The 21,445-nt window shown below is 42.0% G+C and overlaps 1 protein-coding gene across 1 annotated transcript in view; it reads left to right on the plus strand.

Annotated features, from left to right (window-relative positions):
* GGCX (gamma-glutamyl carboxylase) overlaps positions 1 to 21,445 on the plus strand; it is a 425,060-nt gene that overhangs the window by 199,808 nt on the left and 203,807 nt on the right. Inside the window, exon 6 of the mRNA XM_044084295.1 lies at positions 11,932 to 12,221. Within this exon, the coding sequence (XP_043940230.1) occupies positions 11,932 to 12,221 (290 nt within the window). The remainder of the gene's footprint in view (positions 1 to 11,931; positions 12,222 to 21,445) is intronic.

A 21,445-nucleotide genomic window follows, 5' to 3' on the forward strand; every position in this document is an offset into this window, starting at 1 on the left:
TGGCTTTTTCTCCCCAGTTGCTATAAACACCGATCAAACCTCTGGGTTTGCTTACTATTTTCTTCATTACTTTTACAGTGATTAGACATTTGCATTTAATTTAAAACTTCAAATTTTATAGCACAAACCCTGATAGACACTTGTAAACAAAAACAATACAGTCTCAACATGAAAAAAGTCTTAGCAGTAACAGTAGACTTCTCTGCCCTTGAAATGGCATTAAAAACCCACATTAAAAAAAATGCATCTGGCCAGTGGCATGCTCCAGTATTTACCATAAAGTTGTGGTATCATTTCCTAGTTTAGCATACTGGTGCATACTCATGCACATACCTACACACTTTTATATATTACTAGTTTACTTCATCCACTGTTTTTTGTATTGTTGTGTGGTCTTTCTGCTGGTTTTCATGGTATAAACATGTTTTGGGGCTGTAAACATGAAAACTGTCATGAGTTTTTTTTTTTCTTTCGACTGCAAGCACTGACATTTTTCCTGAGCTGTAAATAACATAGTTTTTATGCACACTAATACATATAGATGGATGCTTATTAGATATAAACAGATAAATAATTACATTTAGTGTTCTAATTAGATGTTTATGGTTAGATGGCTGTGTTTTTTCTTGTATCTGTCTCATTAGCTCTTCTTACTTATCTACCAATGTATATAATTTTAGTTCTGGTCACAGACCTGATGAAGGTTTTATTGCATTAGTTAGACAAAAGTGATTTTAGTTAAGTTCATCTTTTTATATGTATGTTTTGCTTTCCTTAATACCTGCATTTTCCTAGGATTTAGTTTGATCTAAATAGTAGTAGTGTGTGGAGTTGGGTACTTGCTGTTCTTAAATGCACTTTTATTGTCCTGTTTATACTGTTTGCCTGGAATAGGCTGGTTTAAAATGAAACAATACATATACATTTTCCACACCTACTTCTTAGTACATAAAAGCTGATATGTTTAACACTAAAGTATTTCTGATTTTTGTTACTGATGATCACTTGTCTGTGATGAATAAAGGCTTGTTGCTTTGGAACACTACCCGGGTTTCATGATTTTTGGAAATTGACTGAGCTGGGGTTACCACCTGTCCCACTTTGTGAGGGACAGTCCCTCTATGAGCAGTTGTGTCCTGCGAAAAAAAATTTAAAAAATGTCAGATGTCCTGAGATTTTAGGACAAAAATATGTCCTAAGTATTCTTTAATAGTTTCTTAAAACAGTTATTTTTTTATCTGAAGCACCTAAGTGCTATATGAAATAGCATAAGCAACTGAAATGCTACAAGAATAAGCTTTTATTTTGGCAAAAAGAGGAAGTTCTATCCTTTGTACTGGTCATGGGTATGTTTTGTCCAGCAAAATCTGATATTTCTACAAAAAAGTCACACTTGAGCATTTGAAACGGTGGCAACCCTAGACTGAGCTCATCAACAAAGTTTTAAGACTACTAGTTTTTTTCTCTGTTTTTAAGTTTTTCCGTAACACTCCTGTTGGTGAGACTGGAACGAGACAGATATTGTGCTTGTTCATTTTTTTTTTCTTTTCTGTTTTTGCTGACAAGACTGCTGCTAACAGAACTGCACTCCTGCCATTTGACCCCATGACCTCTGCACTAGCTTCAGGCTCTCACTGTTCTACCACCTGGATGGTGTTTGAAATTCCCCTACTTTGATATTAGCCTGACTGTGTTCTCAAGGATGCACTGTACTATTTGCAGGCCAAGACCCTTGTTGATCAAGGATGGTTCAGGTCTACTGTGAAGTCATCAATCCAGTGTGATGTCATTGAAAGTCCAACAATACATAGCTCATTCAAATCCTGCCTTCTTTTAAACCTCAGTGTTATTCGTGTTTCACTGTTGCAGTCATTACATTTGGGTAATGCTGCTGGCAGGTTGCCCTCAGTCGGCCTGAATTCCAAAGTCCTGGGTCCTGCTTCGGCCGCCATCGCCCCTTCCCTGACGTCAGGTTATCAGGGGTATAAAAGATGCGGCTGACGCCATTTTCTTTTGTGTTTCTTGCTGCACGGTGCCCGAAGCAGAAGCAGTTCGCGAGTGCCGGTCGGCCGACTTGAGATTTTTGTGTTCGAGTTTCAGATCCAAAGTCTTCAAAAAAGCTAAGTACCCCATTGGGGAAACTTTTTTTCTTGCTCCAGACCGATGTCAGAAAAAGTAAATAATTGTATTTCTTGTGGAAAGCAAATACCTCATAAGAATTTTCGTTCTTACTGTATTCCTTGCCTAGGCCCTGATCACAACGTTTCTGGTTGTCAGTTTTGTGCTAGATTTAACCAACGCACTATTAAGCGTCGATATGATTTTGCTTTGAACTATTTTGGATGCCGGTTTAATTATCTAGAAATGTCGTCGGATAGCCATCCAACTACCGGAGTTCACAAAAAAACGCAAAGGAAAGAGATAGACAACCGAGGCCCAAAACCAACGAAGCTTCTCCTAAGCCACTTGCCAGTTCTCAGCGAGGCGCTTTCGCAGCCCCTGATGCCCGCTACTTTAGAGTCACAGGCCGCTACCAACTCCCACATGGAGTCGGCCATGCCACTGGAAACTCAAGGTATTGGAGCCTCGGAGACTATTCCTTCAGATGGGTCTGGAGCCGCTGAGCAGGCACCGGCTTTTGAGGGTGTATTCAGACCTAAACATCTTTACATTAAACCGACTTCAGCAACAAAGGCAAAGTCTAAAGTACTCCCTAAAGGAAAGAAGCAAACTGAAGAGCCACATGGTCAGGCCTCTATGCCCAAAAAACAGATGCTCAAAATGGCCAAAGATTTGATTACCTTGATCAGGGGTTCCCATCCCCCTCCTGATAAGAGGCCTAGGCAAGAAACTGGCTATGAATCTTCAGGTTTCCATTTCTTCTGATTCCTCTTCTGATCAGGAATACTCTCTTCCCCCCCCTGTGAGGATTCTGATGCAGAAGAAATCCATACCTTCAGCTTCTCCTCCAGAGGACTGTTCGTTTGGGGAAACCTTGCATACCATGAGGGAGCATTTCCACTGGGAGAGCCAAGATTTTTCTAAATCTAAAAAGAGGCTCAGGGATTTCCTTTTACTACGTCAACATAGGCCACTAGTTATTCCACCTGTTAGACATTGTAGATGTGTTTTCAGTGTCTAGTCTTATCCCTGACTCCTTACCCTCCTGCTCCTGTTAAGCCTGACAGATATTACAGGATTCTTGACTCTCATAAATTCCTTTTTAAAAACCCTGCTGCAGACCCAGAAACTATTTCTCAGGGTCCCAAAGGAGTTAAGACTTCTGCTGCAAAAAACCCTACCCCCTCTGACAGAGATTCTAGGGCACTGGATAGATGGGAAAAAAGGTTTACACATCCTTACTTTGGCTATAAGGGCCTTAAACTGTCAATTTCATATGTTCAAATATCAGCAACATGTCATGGCATTGCTTAAACAGAAAATGTTGTCAAACTCTGAATGTGCAGAAAACAAGGAAATGCAGGATTTATTGCATGCAGCTAAACAAGTTGGAAAGCATACTTTGCAATGTGGTTTTGATTCTTTAGAGGCTTCCTGCAGGGCCGCAGTTACAGGCTCTGTAATTAGGAGGCATGCTTGGTTAAAGGAACAGAATCTGCCTGATCATGTCAGAGTTAAATTATTAGATGCACCCTTTACAGCATGAAACTTTGTTTGGTATTAAGGCAGAAGAGGTGTTAAAGAAAATGGAGGACAAAGCTAAATCTATACAGACGGTCAAAGATTTTTTGCAAGTACAGCCATCTATGTTTAGTAGACACTGGCCAACAAAGAATTGGTCCTTTCCTGTGTCAGACAGACCTCAAAGGGGCAGATCCAGACACCCTAGAGGCAGATCCCAGGCTCAAGGTTCATACAGGTTAAAGCAATGGGGCGCTTCTACCTCCAAAGTTGGAGAAGATAAATCACAACCATACAGGAAACAGTCCCAATGACTTCCCCCTGCCTGTACCAAGCTCTTATCTTCTGGCAGCACCCTTAGGGGGAAAATTAGCACTTGTTTCACAAAATTGGCACATTATAACCCAGGACAAGTGGGTTCTAAATATTGTGTCGCAAAGCTACAAGTTCCACTTCCATACTCTGCCAAAGGCAAACGGCTGGCCAGATCTGCCAAAAAGTCAATGGACAGAGGCACAAAAACAAGTCTCCTCCATCATGGACATGTGGGCCATTCAGCAAGTACCAGAGCAAGAGCAGGGATAAGGATTTTATTCAAGACTGTTCTTGGTACCCAGAAAGGACGAGGCCTGGAGGCCAGTGCTGGACCTATCTATTCTGAACACATTCCTGGATATACCAAAAATCAAGATGTTGACTTTGCAGCAGCTTCTGCCCATGCTGGGCAAGAACGCTTGGCTTGTGACTTTAGACCTAAAAGAGGCATACCTGCATGTCCCAATCAGACAAATATGCAGAAGATACCTCAGATTCAAGGCTGGCTCAATGCATTACCAATTCTCTGCACTGCCCTTTGGCTTATCTATTGCGCCCAGGGTCTTTACAAAGTGCCTGGCACCAGTAATTGCATTCTGCAGACAAAAAGGAATACAAATATATCCTTACTTGGACAACTGTCTAATTCAAGCAGAGAACAAGGACATTCTCCTACAGCATCTGGCATTTGTGAAAAGACTTATAACATGCCTAGGGTACACAGTCACTGAAAATAAATCAAAACTAGTATCCTCACAAGAGATAATATTCCTGGGTGCAAGCTTAAATACAACTACCCAGATGGCTTAGCTCACGCCCGACAAACAAAGGCAACTGACTATTTCAAAATGTTGGCAACAAAGGCCCAGTTATCTGCAAGAAAAAATCTGCAGGCTTTGGGCTTCATGGCATCCTGCATCATACTAATTTCCATATGCAAGACTGCATATGAGGAAACTTTAATGGTACCTAAAAAGTGTTTGGACTCAACATTGCCACAGCCTGGAAATTATGATTACTCTCATTCCCTGCCTGCAACAGGAGTTTTGATGGTGGGCAAAGGCATGTCACCAAAAGAAGGGACAGCCATTCATAGTACCCCCAGCCAGGCAGACACTAACAATAGATGCTTCAGATTATTCCTGGTGGGCCCACATGGCAGGAAGATGCATTCAGGGCACACGGACCTCCAACCAAATGCATCTACATATCAATCAAAAAGACATACTAGCCGTTCAAAATGCCCTTGACAGCCTTCAAGGACCTACTACATCCAGGACAACTACTGATAAAGACAGACAATACCACGGTCATGTGGTATATAAACTAGCAAGGGGGCACACATTCTTACCCCCCCCCCCCTTTGCAGACTAGCCATGACTTTGTGGGACACAGCATTAACTTACCAAGTACAACTGCAGGCACAATTCCTGCCAGGAAGGAAAAATACTCTGGCAGGCGAACTAAGCAGAAACCTCATGTATCCCCACGAGTGGCAGCTGAATCCACAAGTCTACAGCATGATAACAAGGAAATGGGGATGCCTGGACATAGATCTATTTGCCTCCCCTCACAACTTCCAACTAAAAAGATTCTGCACAAGGATTTATCACAGACAAGCCTGGAAAGTGGACGCCCTATCAGTATATACCTTTCCCCCTCTGCCTCTCCTACCCAAGGTATTCCTAAAGGTCAGACATAAGAAGCCAAAGATGATACTGATTGCCCCAGACTGGCCCCACTAGTACTGGTATCCAATACTAAGGAACTTGTCTCAATGCCCAGCTTGGACCTTACCTCAAATACCTCATCTACTGTCCCAGCAAAACAATCAAATCCTGCACAGCCAACTCAGGACTTTAAACCTGGCAGCATGGCGGATAATGTAGTCGTGCAAAACACACCTCTCAGTAAAGCTGTGATGGATGTCATTTTGGAAGCCAGAAGGCCTAGTACTAGAAAATTTTATGCTGGAAAATGGAAGATTCTGTGCTTGGAACCAGGCACAAGGAACTGATACAGCTGTACCAAATATTCCTCAGATTTTGCAATACTTAACTGAGATGCTGGACAAAAGCCTATCTTTTTCATCTATTAAAATTCATGCCTCTGCCATTTCGGCTCATTACAATGCAGAGCCACCAATCTTTTCTCATCCCTTATTAAAGCAGTACCTCAGAGGGGCCAAAAATTTAAGGCCTCCAAGGAGATCACCAATGCCTGCATGGGACCTCAACTATGTCTTGGAAAAACTCACCCTGCCTCCTTTTGAGCCAGCTGATGTAAAGTTTTTATCATGGAAAACAGCTATGCTCCTAGCAGTAACTTCTGCAAGACGCGTTTCAGAGCTACAGGCACTCATGGCTGTAGAACCTTTTATCATTTTTTATCCAGACAGGGTCTCTCTGAGGACAAACCCAACATTTATGCCTAAGGTGGTGTCCAGTGTGGCTCTTAACCAAACTAGTCACCTGCCAACTTTTTATCCAAATCCACAGAACAAGGGGGAGAGAATTCTGCATTCTTTGGACGTACACAGACAGCTTAGATTCTACTTGGACAGAACCAAAGTTTTCAGAAAGAGCAATTACCAGTGTCCTATGCTGCAGGATCACAAGGAAAGGCTATCTCAAAGCAGACTATTTCAAAGTGTATAGGCCACTGCATTCGTTTCTACTATGTAATCCATGGCAAGCCAGTGCCTAAGGGCATTAGGCCACATTCAACCAGAGCTGCAGTCACTTCAGCAGCCTTTCTCAGGGGAGTACCAACAAAGGACATTTTAGAGGCTGCTACTTGGGAGTTCAGTGCACACCTTTACAAAGCACTATCATCTACCACTCTACTCTAAATCCAGGGCAGGCTTTGCCACTGCAGTTCTGCAGGGCCTCCTAGCCATTCCTAATGCTGTTTAACTCCAGCCTCCCATCCATAGCTTTGGGACTGTACCCAAATGTAATGACCAACAGTGAAACATGAAGAACATAGTACAGTTGTGTACACTTACCATAAATGTAGATGTTCGAGTGTATTCACTGTTGCAGTCCAGGTTACCCACCCGCCATCCCCCTTTTCTTCTGATGGAACCTATGTGGTGTATTTGCTTGTAGATGAAGGTAAAGTTTATATTGGTGCATGTGTTTATATATACATAAATTTTGGCTACCCTTTTAGGGGGCACCTGACATCTGGGGCAAGAAAAACTAAAGAAAATGGCGTCTGCCGCATCTTTTATACCCCTGATGACCTGACGTCAGGGAAGGGGTGACGGCGGTCGACGCAGGACCCAGGACTTTGGAATCCAGGTCGACAACCTGCCAGCAGGATTACCGAAATGTAATGACTGCAACAAGTGAATACACTAACATCTACATTTATGGTAAGTGTTCACAACTGTACTTTCCTCCTCTGCATGTCATGATTCCACAATTCCTATATTTTCCTATGTAATTTGCTCCTACCATCTGAAATTGGTAGTTTTGTCATTACTGGTTCATACATTTTGTTTCATTGCTTAACTGGAAAAATGTTCAAAAGTACAAATTTTAAAATGCATTCTAACAAGTGGTGCTGTATTACACAAGGAATGCAAGTTATAATCAGGAAAATGAATCGAAGAACTCTTGCATGTTTGCATGGTCCTAAAATGTGCAAGGGGACTATGGTTTGAAAACAGTTTACTTCATCCACTGTTTTGTGTATTTCTGTGGTTTTTCTACTGGTTTTCATTGTATAAACATTTTATTGGGTTGTAAACATGAAAACTGTCCTGGCATTTTTTTCTCTCAGCTGCAAAGCACTGACATTTTTTTTTCTGAGCTTTAAATAACTTAGTTTTTATACACACTAATACATATGGGTGGATGCTTATTAAATATTACACAGATATATAATTATATTTACAGTGTTCTAATTAGATAATGTTTATGGTTTTCTAATTAGATAATGTTTATGGTTAGATAGCTATGTGGATTTTTTTCTTGTATCTATCTAGTTGGCTCTCTTTGCTCATCATTTTAGTTCTTGTCACAGACCTGATGAAGGCTTTATTGCATTAGTTGGCCAAAAGCGATTTTAGTTAAGTCTGTCTTTATATATGTATGTTATGCTTTCCTTAATACCTGATTTTGGAATGCAAGTTGCAAATAGGCAGTATTTCCCTAGTATTTAGTTTGATTTAATCAGCACTAGTGTGTGGGGTGGGTACTTGCTGTCCTTAAATGCAGCTTTACCGCTCTGTTTATATGATTTGTCTGAAATAGGCTAGTTTAAAATTAAACAATACATATATTTTCCACACCTACTTCTAAGTGTATAAAAGCAGATATATTTAACATTGTAAAGTACTTCTGATTTTTGTTACTGAGGATCACTTGTCTGTGACAAAGGCTTGTTGCTTTGGAACACTACCTGGGTTTCATGATTTTTAGAAATTATTGTGACTGAGCTCATCAATGAAGTTTTAAGACTACAATTTTTTTTTTTCAAAATCAGAATAGACTTGCGTTGCAGAGCAGACTAAGCTCTGAGTGATGGAAAGCTAGCTGGGTTGCACAGCCGGTCCATCTCATTAACGAATATGGCTGTCTGAACAGATGAGATTTTTTTCTTGTGAGTGATCTCAGCTTCTGTTACATAATACTCCTCCATTTCAAGTTTGTGGCTCCAAAACCTCTCATACCCTTATTCATGCACCAGCATGTGTTCTCATCACAGGAATCAAACGTGGAAAATTCCTCCTAGTAGACAGGGGATGGATACAAATTGTGGTGAGTAAATTAAGTGCCAAAGACAAAGACTTGTCATTATCTAAGGTATGAAGAAAACCAGCACCTTCCTCCAAAAGAAAATGAGGGATCATGTGAAAAAAACAGCTAGGGTATTATGACTTGCAGGACATAGCTCTCTTGACTCCAGGCCAGAGTGGACATTGAAGTGATCAGACCATGAGACTGGTTCTACCATTAGGTTTAAAGCTGTTGCACCCATTAGGAAGATCAAGTCCAAAGTATAACATTTTGTAGGGTAATAACCTGAGCAATCCCTAAAATGTCATGATGTAACTAAATTCCGTGGCAATGTAACTAAATTCTGTGGCTAGAACTAGTGGTTTATTATTGACCTAGATATTGAAACCAACAAGCATGACAAAAGTATTTGCAACCCAAAACTTAGTCAGCGAAGAGGTCTGTGAATTTCTGTGGGATTGTCCTGCCACAAATGGGTGGATGGTAGATTGAGAAATCTACAGATTGCTCTTGCAGCAAAGATATAAATTCATTAGAGTTAATTTTCCTAGAAGCAGCTTGAGTTAGCTGCTGCCTGAAGCCACTACAGATGTCAACCCCCACACCCTATCCTGCTCTGTCTAGGATACTTTCTCACTGATCTCCTAGTGGGATGGCAGCTGCTTTTAGTGTAGGCCAGAATTGCTTGCCAAGTCTCTGTGATGAAGTCAGCATCACACAAAAAATTCAAGATGATCCTGGGCTTGTAGATTGACCTAGCATTGTTAGAAAATACCATGGGGTAGTCTTTTAAGGTTGGATCCCGATTACTTGCTTCTGATGGAGAAACCTGACCCTGGGTACCACAGAGAAGAAAGAACTAAAGTTTTTTTTTACCCAAAAGAAACCATGGAGGGTGCCTATTACCCACAAGGGGGATGCACTCAGTCCATCTTTGTCTGGCAGCACTACTGGCCACCAAAGTAAATAGTCGCCTACAATACTAAGTTTTTAATGGTAGATAGGGTGGATAAAGGGATGTAGTCTTGAAAAAGTCTACTTTTGTTGAATAGAAAGAGAAACAACTGTAATAACCATGACCGTAAAAATAAAGGTAGCAAAATAGAACAGTAAAATCAGAAGCTTAAAATAATGAGATCAAATGAAATATGTGTGTGAAGGTGGTCAGTGCAATAGCAGAAAGAATAAAATGAAATATCTGTGTGAAGGTGGTCAGTGCAATAGCAGAAAGGTGGTCAGTGGAATAGCAGAAGCCACCCCAACTCTTGAGCCTTAGCAGTGGCTAGTGCAGACAAATCAAAAATAGTTCAAAATGGTCAGTTAACAGCTATTAGTAAAAAGCAAGAGTGGTATTTATACCACATGCCCTAGCATGATCTAGGGCCCCACAAATAATCCATTGGCACAAGCAAATACATGCTAGATAACAGAAATTCCAGCAAAGGTTAGCATTCCCAGGCTCAATAAAGCACTGGAGACAAAAGCAAAACCGTAAGTACAATTTAAGTAAATGTGTCAAAGTGGTAAAAGAATCCAAGTTATGTAGTTATTCAAATCAGATGGCTCCTAATCAGAGCTGTAACTAGGGCGGGGTGGCTGGTCCTGGTGAAAGTGCTGATGGTGATAGAGTGCACTGCTGGCTTCAGAAATGAATGCCAATATTGTATGTGTGGTCATGGCTGAAGTGTGCATCGATTTAATTGAAGCAAGCAGTTTGGGACATTTTCTGAAAAGGAGAAAAGGTTTTTCTTAAACTTGGAGATTTTTTTTTTCTGCTCCTCAACTTTGATTTCAGATGGGTCCTAATTCTGGAATAAACACAGGGCACTGGGTGACTTACCTATGGCTTTACTCCTAAGTATTTTAATGGTAACTGACTACATTGAGTAGGATGCCCACATGCAAGTAAGGGGCTTTTGTACAGCAGTAGTCAAAGAACGGCACCAGAAGTGTCAACATGTATTGCTTCAACAGCTTCCTGGGCAGAAATAGTTCAAACAGGGCAGGCAGGTTGGTAGGCAGTATGACATGGGTAGGCTGGCTAGAAACTAAAGTCCCAGAATGCTGAATGAGCAGTGTGCGCCTGCAAAATCTCACCAATGGCACAAGCAGCACCACTAACTGAAGGAAGCTGGACATCAAGTAACAGAGGCTGGCTTAATGTTCTGTCCACAGAAACAGCCAATGAGTCACACGGTAAAAGCTACCACTGTTAGACCAAGAAAGTGCATATATAAAATGCATAAGAAATGTGGAAATACTTGTAAATTGCTTTGCCATATACTTGCACTACCTTTTTGTTCAGTTTTAGGTAAGCTGCCTGTTACAAGTTATGTTGCACAGGCTGTTTTTAAGATGAAAAGTGGTGGAAAATAAATGTAATTTATGAGTGTTTTTAAATTTAAACTGAAAAATAATGGTAAGTAAAGATAACCCCCCCCCCCCCCAAGACCTGCTCAGTAATAGTTCCCCAGCAGACAGACATCCCTAAACTTGGTTATGACTTCTAGAAACATTACCCTCCATATTTTCACCACTTTCTTCCCACAGAATAACTAAAGTTGTATTGCATGAATGGGGTAGTGTTTTTAAAAAAAAAAACAAAATCAATTGTACACAGGTGGTCTGTGTAAACTAAACATAAGTTTACAGACTCCTCTTCTGCAACTGTTCCAAACCTAATGATGTACTCTTCATTCTGATAAATTGCCACTGTGTGTCGCTGATGCTACATGCGAGGTGATCCTATGAGGCTCTCCTAGCTAAGAAAGTGCTTCTGTTTTTCTTCTCCCTTCCTTTACAAATTTGTAATGAAATATTAAACTAGAATGGTAATACAGAAGCTGAACACAACTTGGTGTGTACCTCTGGAAGGGACAGCAGTGTATATAACTGTGTTCAGTATTTGAATAAAATGATCGTTCTGAAGGCTGACACTTGTTTTTCAGAGTAAGGCTGCAGCATCAGTAGTCTGCTTGGGAGTGATAATTAAAGATGCTGCTCTCTAAGAATTAAGAACTGTGTTCATCCATTCATCTATCTCCTGCCATGAGAGTTCCTCTTGCAGCCTGTTTTGAGCTAGTTAATGGAAGTGCAGTAATTGTTGGTCTTTCGTAATCATGTCATCTATCCCCACGCCATTTATGCATTTTTGATATTGCATTGCAGAATACTTGGAAATTCTTTGCATGGTGTGTAATTACATCTCTGACTGCTTTATTTACAGGTATGTTTTCGTACACCATGCTGTCGACAAGCCTGCTGTTTTGCTATCCAGATTGGCCGCGAAGAGTATTGGTTAAATTCCCAGCATTTCTTCGAGGTTTACTACCAACCACAGAGCCACCGCTGCACAGTGAGACTTGTGTATATGACAGCTGCACTGATCCTGAACCACAGAAAAAAAAAGAAACACATGGAAAACCATTACAGCTCCGACAGAAATTGGGGGCCATTTTCACTGTTCTGTATATTCTGGAACAGTTTTTCTTACCCTATTCCCATTTCATAACACAGGTATGCTGGTTAAATCCATGTTTGTGAAGACAGAACTTTCCCTACCTTTCATTTTTGAAAGGTTTTGAAAAAAAAATTGTGCTGTTAAAGGAAGATGGCATTTGTACCTCTTTAACCATTCTGTCATGATTAGCAGCTGAGCTTTTTTCCCCGAAAATAGTTTTTCAGATCTTTGGAAGTACTACATTGTTTTATCTTGCTTTTCTTGGTGATCAAAACATGTTACTATCATTATCCTAATGTGTAATACTTGAATTCATAGTGTTTATTTTTTTTTTTAAGTTAGTAGGTATGGCCTAGCATCTTTCAGTTGAGAACACATTGGTGTAGTTCTCCCCCATACCTTTTTAACTTCTACTTGGAGATTTGGTGTTTCTGTTGTGCGGTTACCAAGGAAACCCTCCCCACACCCCCCACTACCTTACTAATATCTGCTCATGACCCTAAGTCTGTACTAAACCCTTTCCATAACATTACCACTAAGCAAGACAGCTCAGCATATACTACATACAAACACACATAACTCTATTATATTCCCTAACGTAATCCTAATTCTAACCCTAATACACTTACACCCACACTCACAAACATACCTACACACCAGTACTCAGTACCTCCAAACACACGTATAGGTACTCCCACCCATATCAAAACTTCATTTACCTTTTGGTAACATTCAGCAATTCAAACCACCCGTCACTTTATTGAATTATATTTGTTATAACTGAACAAATAAACATTTGCTAAATTGCAGGGAACTATATATCTATATATATATATATATATATATATATATATATATATATATATATATATATATATATATACACACACACACACACACACTCATTACATTATTGAAATTCAAAGGAGTGAGACAACACCGAAACAGCATAAGAATGAATATTTAGCTTCCCGAAGTTCAAAATACTGAAACAGCAGCTGTCATTCCACAGCACTTGGAGCTTCTAAATGGAGATTGCAGTATAGTGAGGATTGGGAAATGTACCTTTTTTCCTCACTGTACTGCAGTCTGAGATGCTGTGTGCCCCACCTGCAAAAAATGTTAGTGAAGGTATATTTTTGTGTTTTTTTTGAAACACCTGCTGCTCTGCTGTTTTGAACTTCAGGAAACTAAATGATGTCCTTCAAGGATGCATCTGCAGTCCTTACAAATGGGTAGTCCTGTCCAAAGTCTGGGTCTGGCTTTTAGCTGCAGCTCAGTCTTTCTTGCCGCGTGGCGCCCAGCAGAAGCTGTTGGTCAGAACCAGAGGTTACTACTAAGACTTTTTATGTTAGTGAAGGTATATTTTTGTGTTTTTTTTGAAACACCTGCTGCTCTGCTGTTTTGAACTTCAGGAAACTAAATGTTCAGTCTTATGCTATTGTGGTGTTGTCTCGCTCCTTTGATTTTTGATTATTTGAAAATTCTGTAATGTAACATAGACCCATAAAGATTTATATATACATATATGTGTATGCATATATTTATTTTATATATATATATATATATATATATATATATATATATATATATATATAATAAATATACACACTCACACACGTGTGTGAGCATATATGTATGTATATTTATAGATATATGTATATAGATAAAAATACATATGAGTACGTTTAATGTCTGGTTTATATATTTTATCAAAATGTGTTATCAAATGTAGGAAATGTCAGTGTTGGGAACGTCAACTTTTATGTAGAGTGTTAGGTTCATCATGATCAGGTAAGTGTACTTTGTTTTTACTAATGCTGAAACTGTTGGGTGTACTGAACTTTTTGGAATTACACTAGAAGTGTGCATGCAAATGTTTCCAGGTTAGGGTTAAAGTAAGGGCTTGGTAAAGGGACAGTGTGTTATGCACAAGTAGTTGTGTGACACGTGTGTGTCTTGTAGTGGTACTGTTAGGGAAAATAAGGTACTCTGTAGATGTAGAATTGGGGTTTGCAGAAGTGGCAGGGCTAGGTCTAGCACCCCTGCAGCACCTTGCACACGTGTGCTAACCTTAACCCTAACCCTACACAGTTTCTTAAAATCCCTTTCCGTAACAGTGTCATTATTCAGACAGTGTGTCTGAAGGAACTGGTAGTTTTTATGATCAGGAAAAGAAAATTGCTTTTTGATTACTGTAGGTTCTTGATTTTTGTTTTGATATTTGTTAACTTCAGCATTTATTTTTTGAGTGCATCAGTATTTTTATATATCTAAATTAGTGGGTGTAGTTATGCAGAAGAGAAACTATTGCTGTGGTAGGCAGTGGGTGGACAAAAAAGAGATGTGTTATTTTACATTAATCAGTGTGATGTTTACCATTCAAGTCAGTGGGAGTTGCTGCTTAATCAAAAACTTCAACTTGGGCACAGTATGATGGCCCTGATGTTTCCATTCCTGCCCCTTGGTTGAGGGGAAATTGTAGCCAGAATAGCCATAGAAGTTTTGATGTGAGGTAGTGTCAGCTGTGCCAGGGAGCATAGGGCAGTGCATGTGGAACATATGCCAGCCTAGCTAGCTGGAGTTCTGTAAAGAATTCTGTCATTTGAATATCAAACTGATTTGTGCAGATGCTTGTGTTAAAATATATTTGTGAAGTTGCTTGTGTTTAAAAAAAAAATCCTGCCAGACAGAAAAGAAATGTACACGTATGTCAGACTGTATTGCTGTAACTGATGAAAAGTATATATTTTAACAGAGGATACTGGAGGGGGAGGGGTTGAGTTCAGCCCACCTAACCTTAAGAAAAGTAGCCTGAAATTAAATGACTTGGTTTACGCCATACCATAAATATTTTATCTCTGGTCTGAATTCAGCCAAAGACTCAACATCTGTGAAAAGCCTGGGTCAGGTGGTGAATTCTCTGCTACCCTGGGGTGCCAGAGAATAGCTTGTTAGTCTTTGCAGGAAGGGTGGAAGCGCTGAAATTTTTTAATTTCCAGATGCTGTAATAAACCGTAGCTAAAGATGTGTGTTTGTTGTGACACTTCAGTGTCAGATCCTGCCTCAGTTTCTACTGAGAAGGTAATGTGGGAACCACAGTCAGGTGACCAGATGTGATGTCATTCTGTAGCCAGTACTGAAATTGTATTTGCATACTAGTAAGAGATGTGAGATACACACTTTGTTTTTGGGACCTGACAAAGACTCTCATCCACCTTAATCTTGCCTTGCTTTAGTTAGTTACTAGGGAACAGTAAATGTTAAGATGTCCTTCAAGAATGCAACTGCAGTCCTGACATATGGGTTGTCCTGCCTCGGGCAGCCCCTCTGTCAGCCGGATTCCAAAGTCTGGGTCCGGCGTCGGCTGATGTCGCCTCCTCCCCGACATCAGAGCGGCTGGAGTATAAAGGCATCCGCCGACGCCATCTTCTTCAGTCTTTCTTGCCGTGCAGTACCCGAAGCAGAAGCAGTTCGCAAGTGCCGGTCGGTCAGCTCCTGTGTTTTCAGTTACCGAAGTCATCTAAAAGCTAAGTACCCCGTTGGGGAACATTTTTTCTTGCCTCAGCCGATGTCAGAAAAAATTGAAAAAGTTAATAATTGTTTGTCTTGTGGTAAACAAATACCTCATAAGGACTTCCATTCTTACTGCCTCCCTTGCCTGGGCCCAGACCACGATGTCTCGGCCTGTGCTGCCTGTGCTTGCTTTAATAAGCGCACACTCAGGCGCCGGGCAGAATTTGCCGAAGACTTTTTTGGCGAATCTTTCGCTTATATCATGCCGTCGGAGCAACCGACAGCACAATCTACCAAAAAACGCAAGGACCGGGACCGACATCCTCGGCCCGTGTCGTCTACCGATACCACGCCTAAGCCCTCCGCAAGTGCATCGGTCCCTTCGGAAGCAGTAATTCAACCGCCCCAGGCTGACGACACCGCTTTAACGTGTTCTTCGGTCCCGGAGATTTCAACGGTGCCAGTTGATTTTCCTCCAGAAACCGAAGCTCTAGATTTACCCGACACCATTCCTGTGGACAAGGTTACCCCTGCACGTGGGGCAGCTAGGCCTCCAGTATCCATGTCCATCAAGGCCTTTGCACGTGCTAAGGCTGCCAGCCAGGCCAAGGCCCATCCTAAATTTACTTCTCAGGGCCCCTCTTCTGATAGACAGAGCATGACTCTTGCTGCAGATCTAATCTCTCATCAGGGGTTCTCAGCCGCACCCAGACAGAGGTTCTCAGCCGCCTGCAGATAAAAGGCCTAGAACTGAGCAGACAGACACCCTCTCTTCAGATGAAGCCTCTGGGGATTCAGAGCACTCGGATACCCAGGAAGAATCCTTCCAGGCCTATGAGGACTCTGATGCTGAGGATTCAATTCCCTCTGCCTCCCCTCCAGAGGATATTTCTTTTGATGAAGTTCTCCACTCCATGAGAGAACATTTTCAGTGGTAGGGTCAGGAATTTTCTGACTCCAGGAAAAGGCTACGTACCTTCCTTAATCTACCCCAACACAGACCTTTAGCTATTCCTCCAGTGTTGGATGTCCTTGATGATGTATACTCAGACTCCAGTGCTTCGCCTGATTCACTCCCTCCTGCTCCTGTCAAGCCTGACAGATATTACAGGATCCCTGAAACCCATAAGCATCTCTTTAAGGCCCACTGTGTGGATCTAGAAACTATTTCACAGGGCCCCAAAGGAGTGGCTACTTCCTCTGCCAGAAACCCTCTGCCCGCTGACAGGGAAGCTAGGTCCCTAGAGAGATGGGGCAAAAAAGTTTATACCTCTTCCACCCTTGCCATGAGGTCACTCAACTGCCTTTTTCATATGTTTCAGTACCAGGATTACTTAATGGCTGATTTGCAGAAAAAGTTAGCCTCTCCTGAGCCTATAGATAGAAAGGCATTGCAGGGTTTGGTTCATAATACTCAGCAGGTTAGCAATCATTTTCTTCAGTGTGGTTATGATGCATTGGAAGCTTCATGTAGGGCAGCCATGACAGGGGCCGTTATACGTAGACATGCTTGCTTGAAAGAACAGCCACTGCCAGACCATGTTAAAGTTAAGCTCCTGGATGCACCTCTGGAAAAACAGAAGCTTTTCGGTACTAATGCACAGGATGTGTTGAAGTCTATTGAGGAAAAGGCAAAATCAGTACAAACTGTCAAGGATTTCCTCCAGGTTCAGCCTCCCAGATTCAGCAGGAATTGGCCTTCAAAGAATTGGTCCTTTCCAGACTCAGACAAGTTTCAAAGGGGAAAAAACAGGCGTGCTCGAGGTAGAGGGCAATACCAAGGCTCCTACAGGGGCCGCCAATGGCAACCACCAAATCAGAGAAGTGGCGCAGGGAGTTCACCCGCACCACAGGGACAATCACAATTACTTGACTTTCACTCCGCCTACCAAGGCTCAAAGAGAAGCACCTCTAGGCGGAAAATTATCCTTATTCTCAAAGAACTGGCACATTTTAACCAAGGACAAATGGATTCTGGACATAATAGACAGAGGTTACAGGTTCCACTTCCACACCTTACCAACGAGACAAGGCATGCCAAACCTGCCACAAAATCAAAGGGCAGAGGCTCTCTTACAAGTTTCAAAGCTGTTACAAATGAAAGCTATAGAAAAGGTTCCTCCTCAGGAACAAGGCCAGGGATTCTATTCAAGACTGTTCCTTGTTCCAAGAAAAGAAAAGCAATGGAGGCCTATACTGGACTTGTCCGTTCTAAACACCTTTCTCATTGTGCCAAAATTCAAAATGCTGACGTTATAGCAACTTCTTCCCATGCTGGGCAAGGGGTCTTGGCTGGTTACTCTGGACCTCAAGGAGGCATACCTGCATGTCCCAATCAGACACAGTTGCAGAAGATGCCTCAGATTTCTTGCAGGAACAGAGCATTATCAATTCTCAGCATTGCCGTTTGGCTTATCTACTGCGCCCAGAGTATTCATGAAATGCCTGGCATCAGTAGTTGCACATTGCAGACTCCAGGGGATTCAAATATACCCTTACCTGGACGACTGCCTCATACAAGCAGACAGCAAACAAACATTGATAAAAAACTTGGACTATGTCATTCAGTTGCTACAAGCTTTGGGATACACAGTCAACATTCAAAAATCAAGACTATTGCCATCCCAAAAGATTATTTTTCTAGGAGCAAAACTGGACACACAATCACAAATGGCTTTCCTCACAGAGGAGAAACAACAGCATTTACCAGATTACTTCAAAAGCCTAGCAAAACTTACCCAGCTGACCGCAAGGAAGATCCTGCAGGCCCTGGGTTTCATGGCATCTTGCATTCTTCTGATCTTTCTGGCAAGACTACACATGAGAAAGCTACAAATGTACCTAAAAAGCTTATGGTCTCAACACAGCCACAACCTAGAAGACGTAATACCACTCATTCCATGCCTGCAAAGGGAATTTTTGTGGTGGGCTCAAGCAAGCCATTTAAACCAAGGCATGCCTTTCAACAAAGTTCAAGCAAATCAAACCATTACAACAGACGCCTCAGATCATGGATGGGGGGCACACATGGAGGGCAGATGCATTCAAGGTCAATGGACTCCCACGGAAATGCCTCTGCACATAAATCAAAAAGAGATGTTGGCAGTGATACATGCAATAGAAGCCTTTGGAAAATCTCTTCAACAAGGCCATCTGCTAATAAGGACAGACAACACCACTGTCATGTGGTATATAAACAAACAAGGAGGCACTCACTCGTATCCCCTCTGCAGACTAACAATGGCTCTTTGGGAAAAGTCCCTGAAACTGAACATCCATTTGCAATCCCAGTTTGTTCCGGGCAAGGACAATGTTCTGGCGGACAGGTTGAGCAGAAATTTCGTGGATCCACACGAATGGATGCTGCATCAACACATTTTCTTACAAATAACAACTGCATGGGGAAGACCGGACATAGATCTCTTTGCTTCTCATCTCAGTCACCACCTGGACAGGTTCTGCTCAAGGACACACCATCCTCTAGCCTGGAGAACGGATGCTCTCTCCTTCAGCTGGAATACCCTAAAAATCTATGCATTCCCTCCTCTACCATTACTGACCAAGGTGTTACTGAAGATCAAAGCAGAGCAACCAAAAGGAATATTGATAGCTCCAGACTGGCCGAGGCAGCATTGGTATCCCTTGCTACTGAACATAACTCACACCAAACCGTGGCCCTTGCCCCAATGGCCTCTGCTCCTGACTCAACACAATTACAGGACTGTACATCAAAACCTGCAGACATTACAACTGACAGCTTGGAGGGTTCCATGACTTTGACCCATGTCCCCCTCTCCGAAAAGGTTCAGGAAATCTTGCTGGAAGCACGCAGACCTTCCACCAGAAAAACCTATTCGGCCAAGTGGAAGAGATTCATCATCTTGAATGCCAAAAAGGGCCAGGATGCATCAGTGATGAGCATACCTCAGATATTAGAATACTTGGCAGAAATGTTTCATAGTGGCCTCTCATATTCTTCCATTAAAATTCACGCTTCAGCAATCTCAGCAAATTACAACTGTGACCCACCTGTGTTTTCGCATCCCTTGCTAAGACAGTTTCTAAGAGGGATAAAGAATATCAAACCTCCCAGAAAACCACCAGTTCCTGCATGGGACCTCAACTACGTCTTGGAAAAATTAACTCTTCCTCCTTTTGAACCAGCAGCATCTTCAGAAATGCAATTTCTCTCCTGGAAAACGGTCTTCCTGTTGGCAGTTACCTCAGCAAGAAGAGTCTCTGAGATACAGGCCCTCATGGCAGTACCTCCCTTTCTCATTTTTCATCAGGACAGAGTTTCTCTAAGGACCAATCCTTCATTCATGCCAACAGTGATATCCAGGGTGTCTCTAAATCAAGCAATTCACCTGCCTACTTTCTTTCCCAAGCCTCAAAATAAAGGGGAAAAGCTGCTGCATACTTTAGACATACACAGACAATTACGCTACTACTTGGACAGAACAAAGACCACCAGGAAGTCTGACCACCTATTTATAGCCTATGCTGCCGGAGTGCAAGGAAAGGCAGTCTCCAAACAAACAATTTCAAAATGGATTGGACACTGCATCAGATTCTGTTATTCCTTCCATGGAAAGGGTGTGCCAGCCAATATTAGGCCACACTCAACCAGAGCTATAGCCACATCCACAGCCTTTCTAAGAGGAGTGGCTACAAAGGACATTCTAGAGGCTGCTACATGGAGCTCCTTGCATACATTTACCAAACACTACAACCTGCCTTTATACTCCAGATCCCGAGCAGGCTTTGCTTCTGCAGTCCTGCAGGGTCTTTTAGCTACACCATCCCTTGCTTAGATCCTACCACACCCAGCTTGGCTATGGTATTCAACCCATATGTCAGGACTGCAGTTGCATTCTTGAAGGACATAGTACAGTTTTGTACCTACCATAAATGTAGATGTCCAATAGATATGCAACTGCAGTCAGGTTTTCCCTCCTTCCTACCCCTCTGCTTTTTCCTTGGGTCCATTCCCCCTCTCCTTTTTAGCTGGGGATATCTGTTATGGTGTATCTGTTTATTACTGTTGTGCATGTCTGGAATTTTTTGCTTATACATTCACAAAATTTAGCCTTCCTTGGAGGGCATCTGGGGCAAGAAACACTGAAGAAGATGGCGTCGGCGGATGCCTTTATACTCCAGCCGCTCTGACGTCGGGGAGGAGGCAACATCAGCCGACGCCGGACCCAGACTTTGGAATCCGGCCGACCGAGGGGCTGCCTGAGGCAGGACAACCCATATGTCAGGACTGCAGTTGCATATCTATCGGACATCTACATTTATGGTAGGTACAAAACTGTACTTTGTCTATCTCGCCTTCGTTCTTGCTGGTTGGGAGGATCGGCTCCGACTCGGCCATCTTCTATAGCTCGAGAGCTGTTTACTGGCTCGGGGCTGCCCCTTATCCCATGATGTTTAGAGATAGCTACCCAGATCTTGTTTGCCGCTTCAGCTGCGAGGTGTCGTTTTTCTGGCTCAGGCTCATATAAAGTTTTTTCATATAACTTCTGTTACTCTAGAATGGTATTTTTCAGTGTTGATTGTTAAGGTTTAGTCTGTTCTTTTTTGTGTTAGCTAAGAGTTTGTTGTAGTATTCCTCCCTCCTTGTAGAACTTGTTTAATTTAGAGAGTTCTCCCCCTCCCCCCATCCTCTTCTTGTCAGGTTAGCCGTTTAGGTTAGAGGCTTTCTGTCTACCTTTCTTTTATAGGCTAGCCGTTTAAGTTAAAGGCTTTCCTATTAAAAAAA

This window comes from Protopterus annectens, chromosome 9.part0, assembly GCF_019279795.1.
Source record: "Protopterus annectens isolate FY-2018-M chromosome 9.part0, PAN1.0, whole genome shotgun sequence".
NCBI classification, from domain to species: Eukaryota; Metazoa; Chordata; order Ceratodontiformes; family Protopteridae; genus Protopterus; species Protopterus annectens.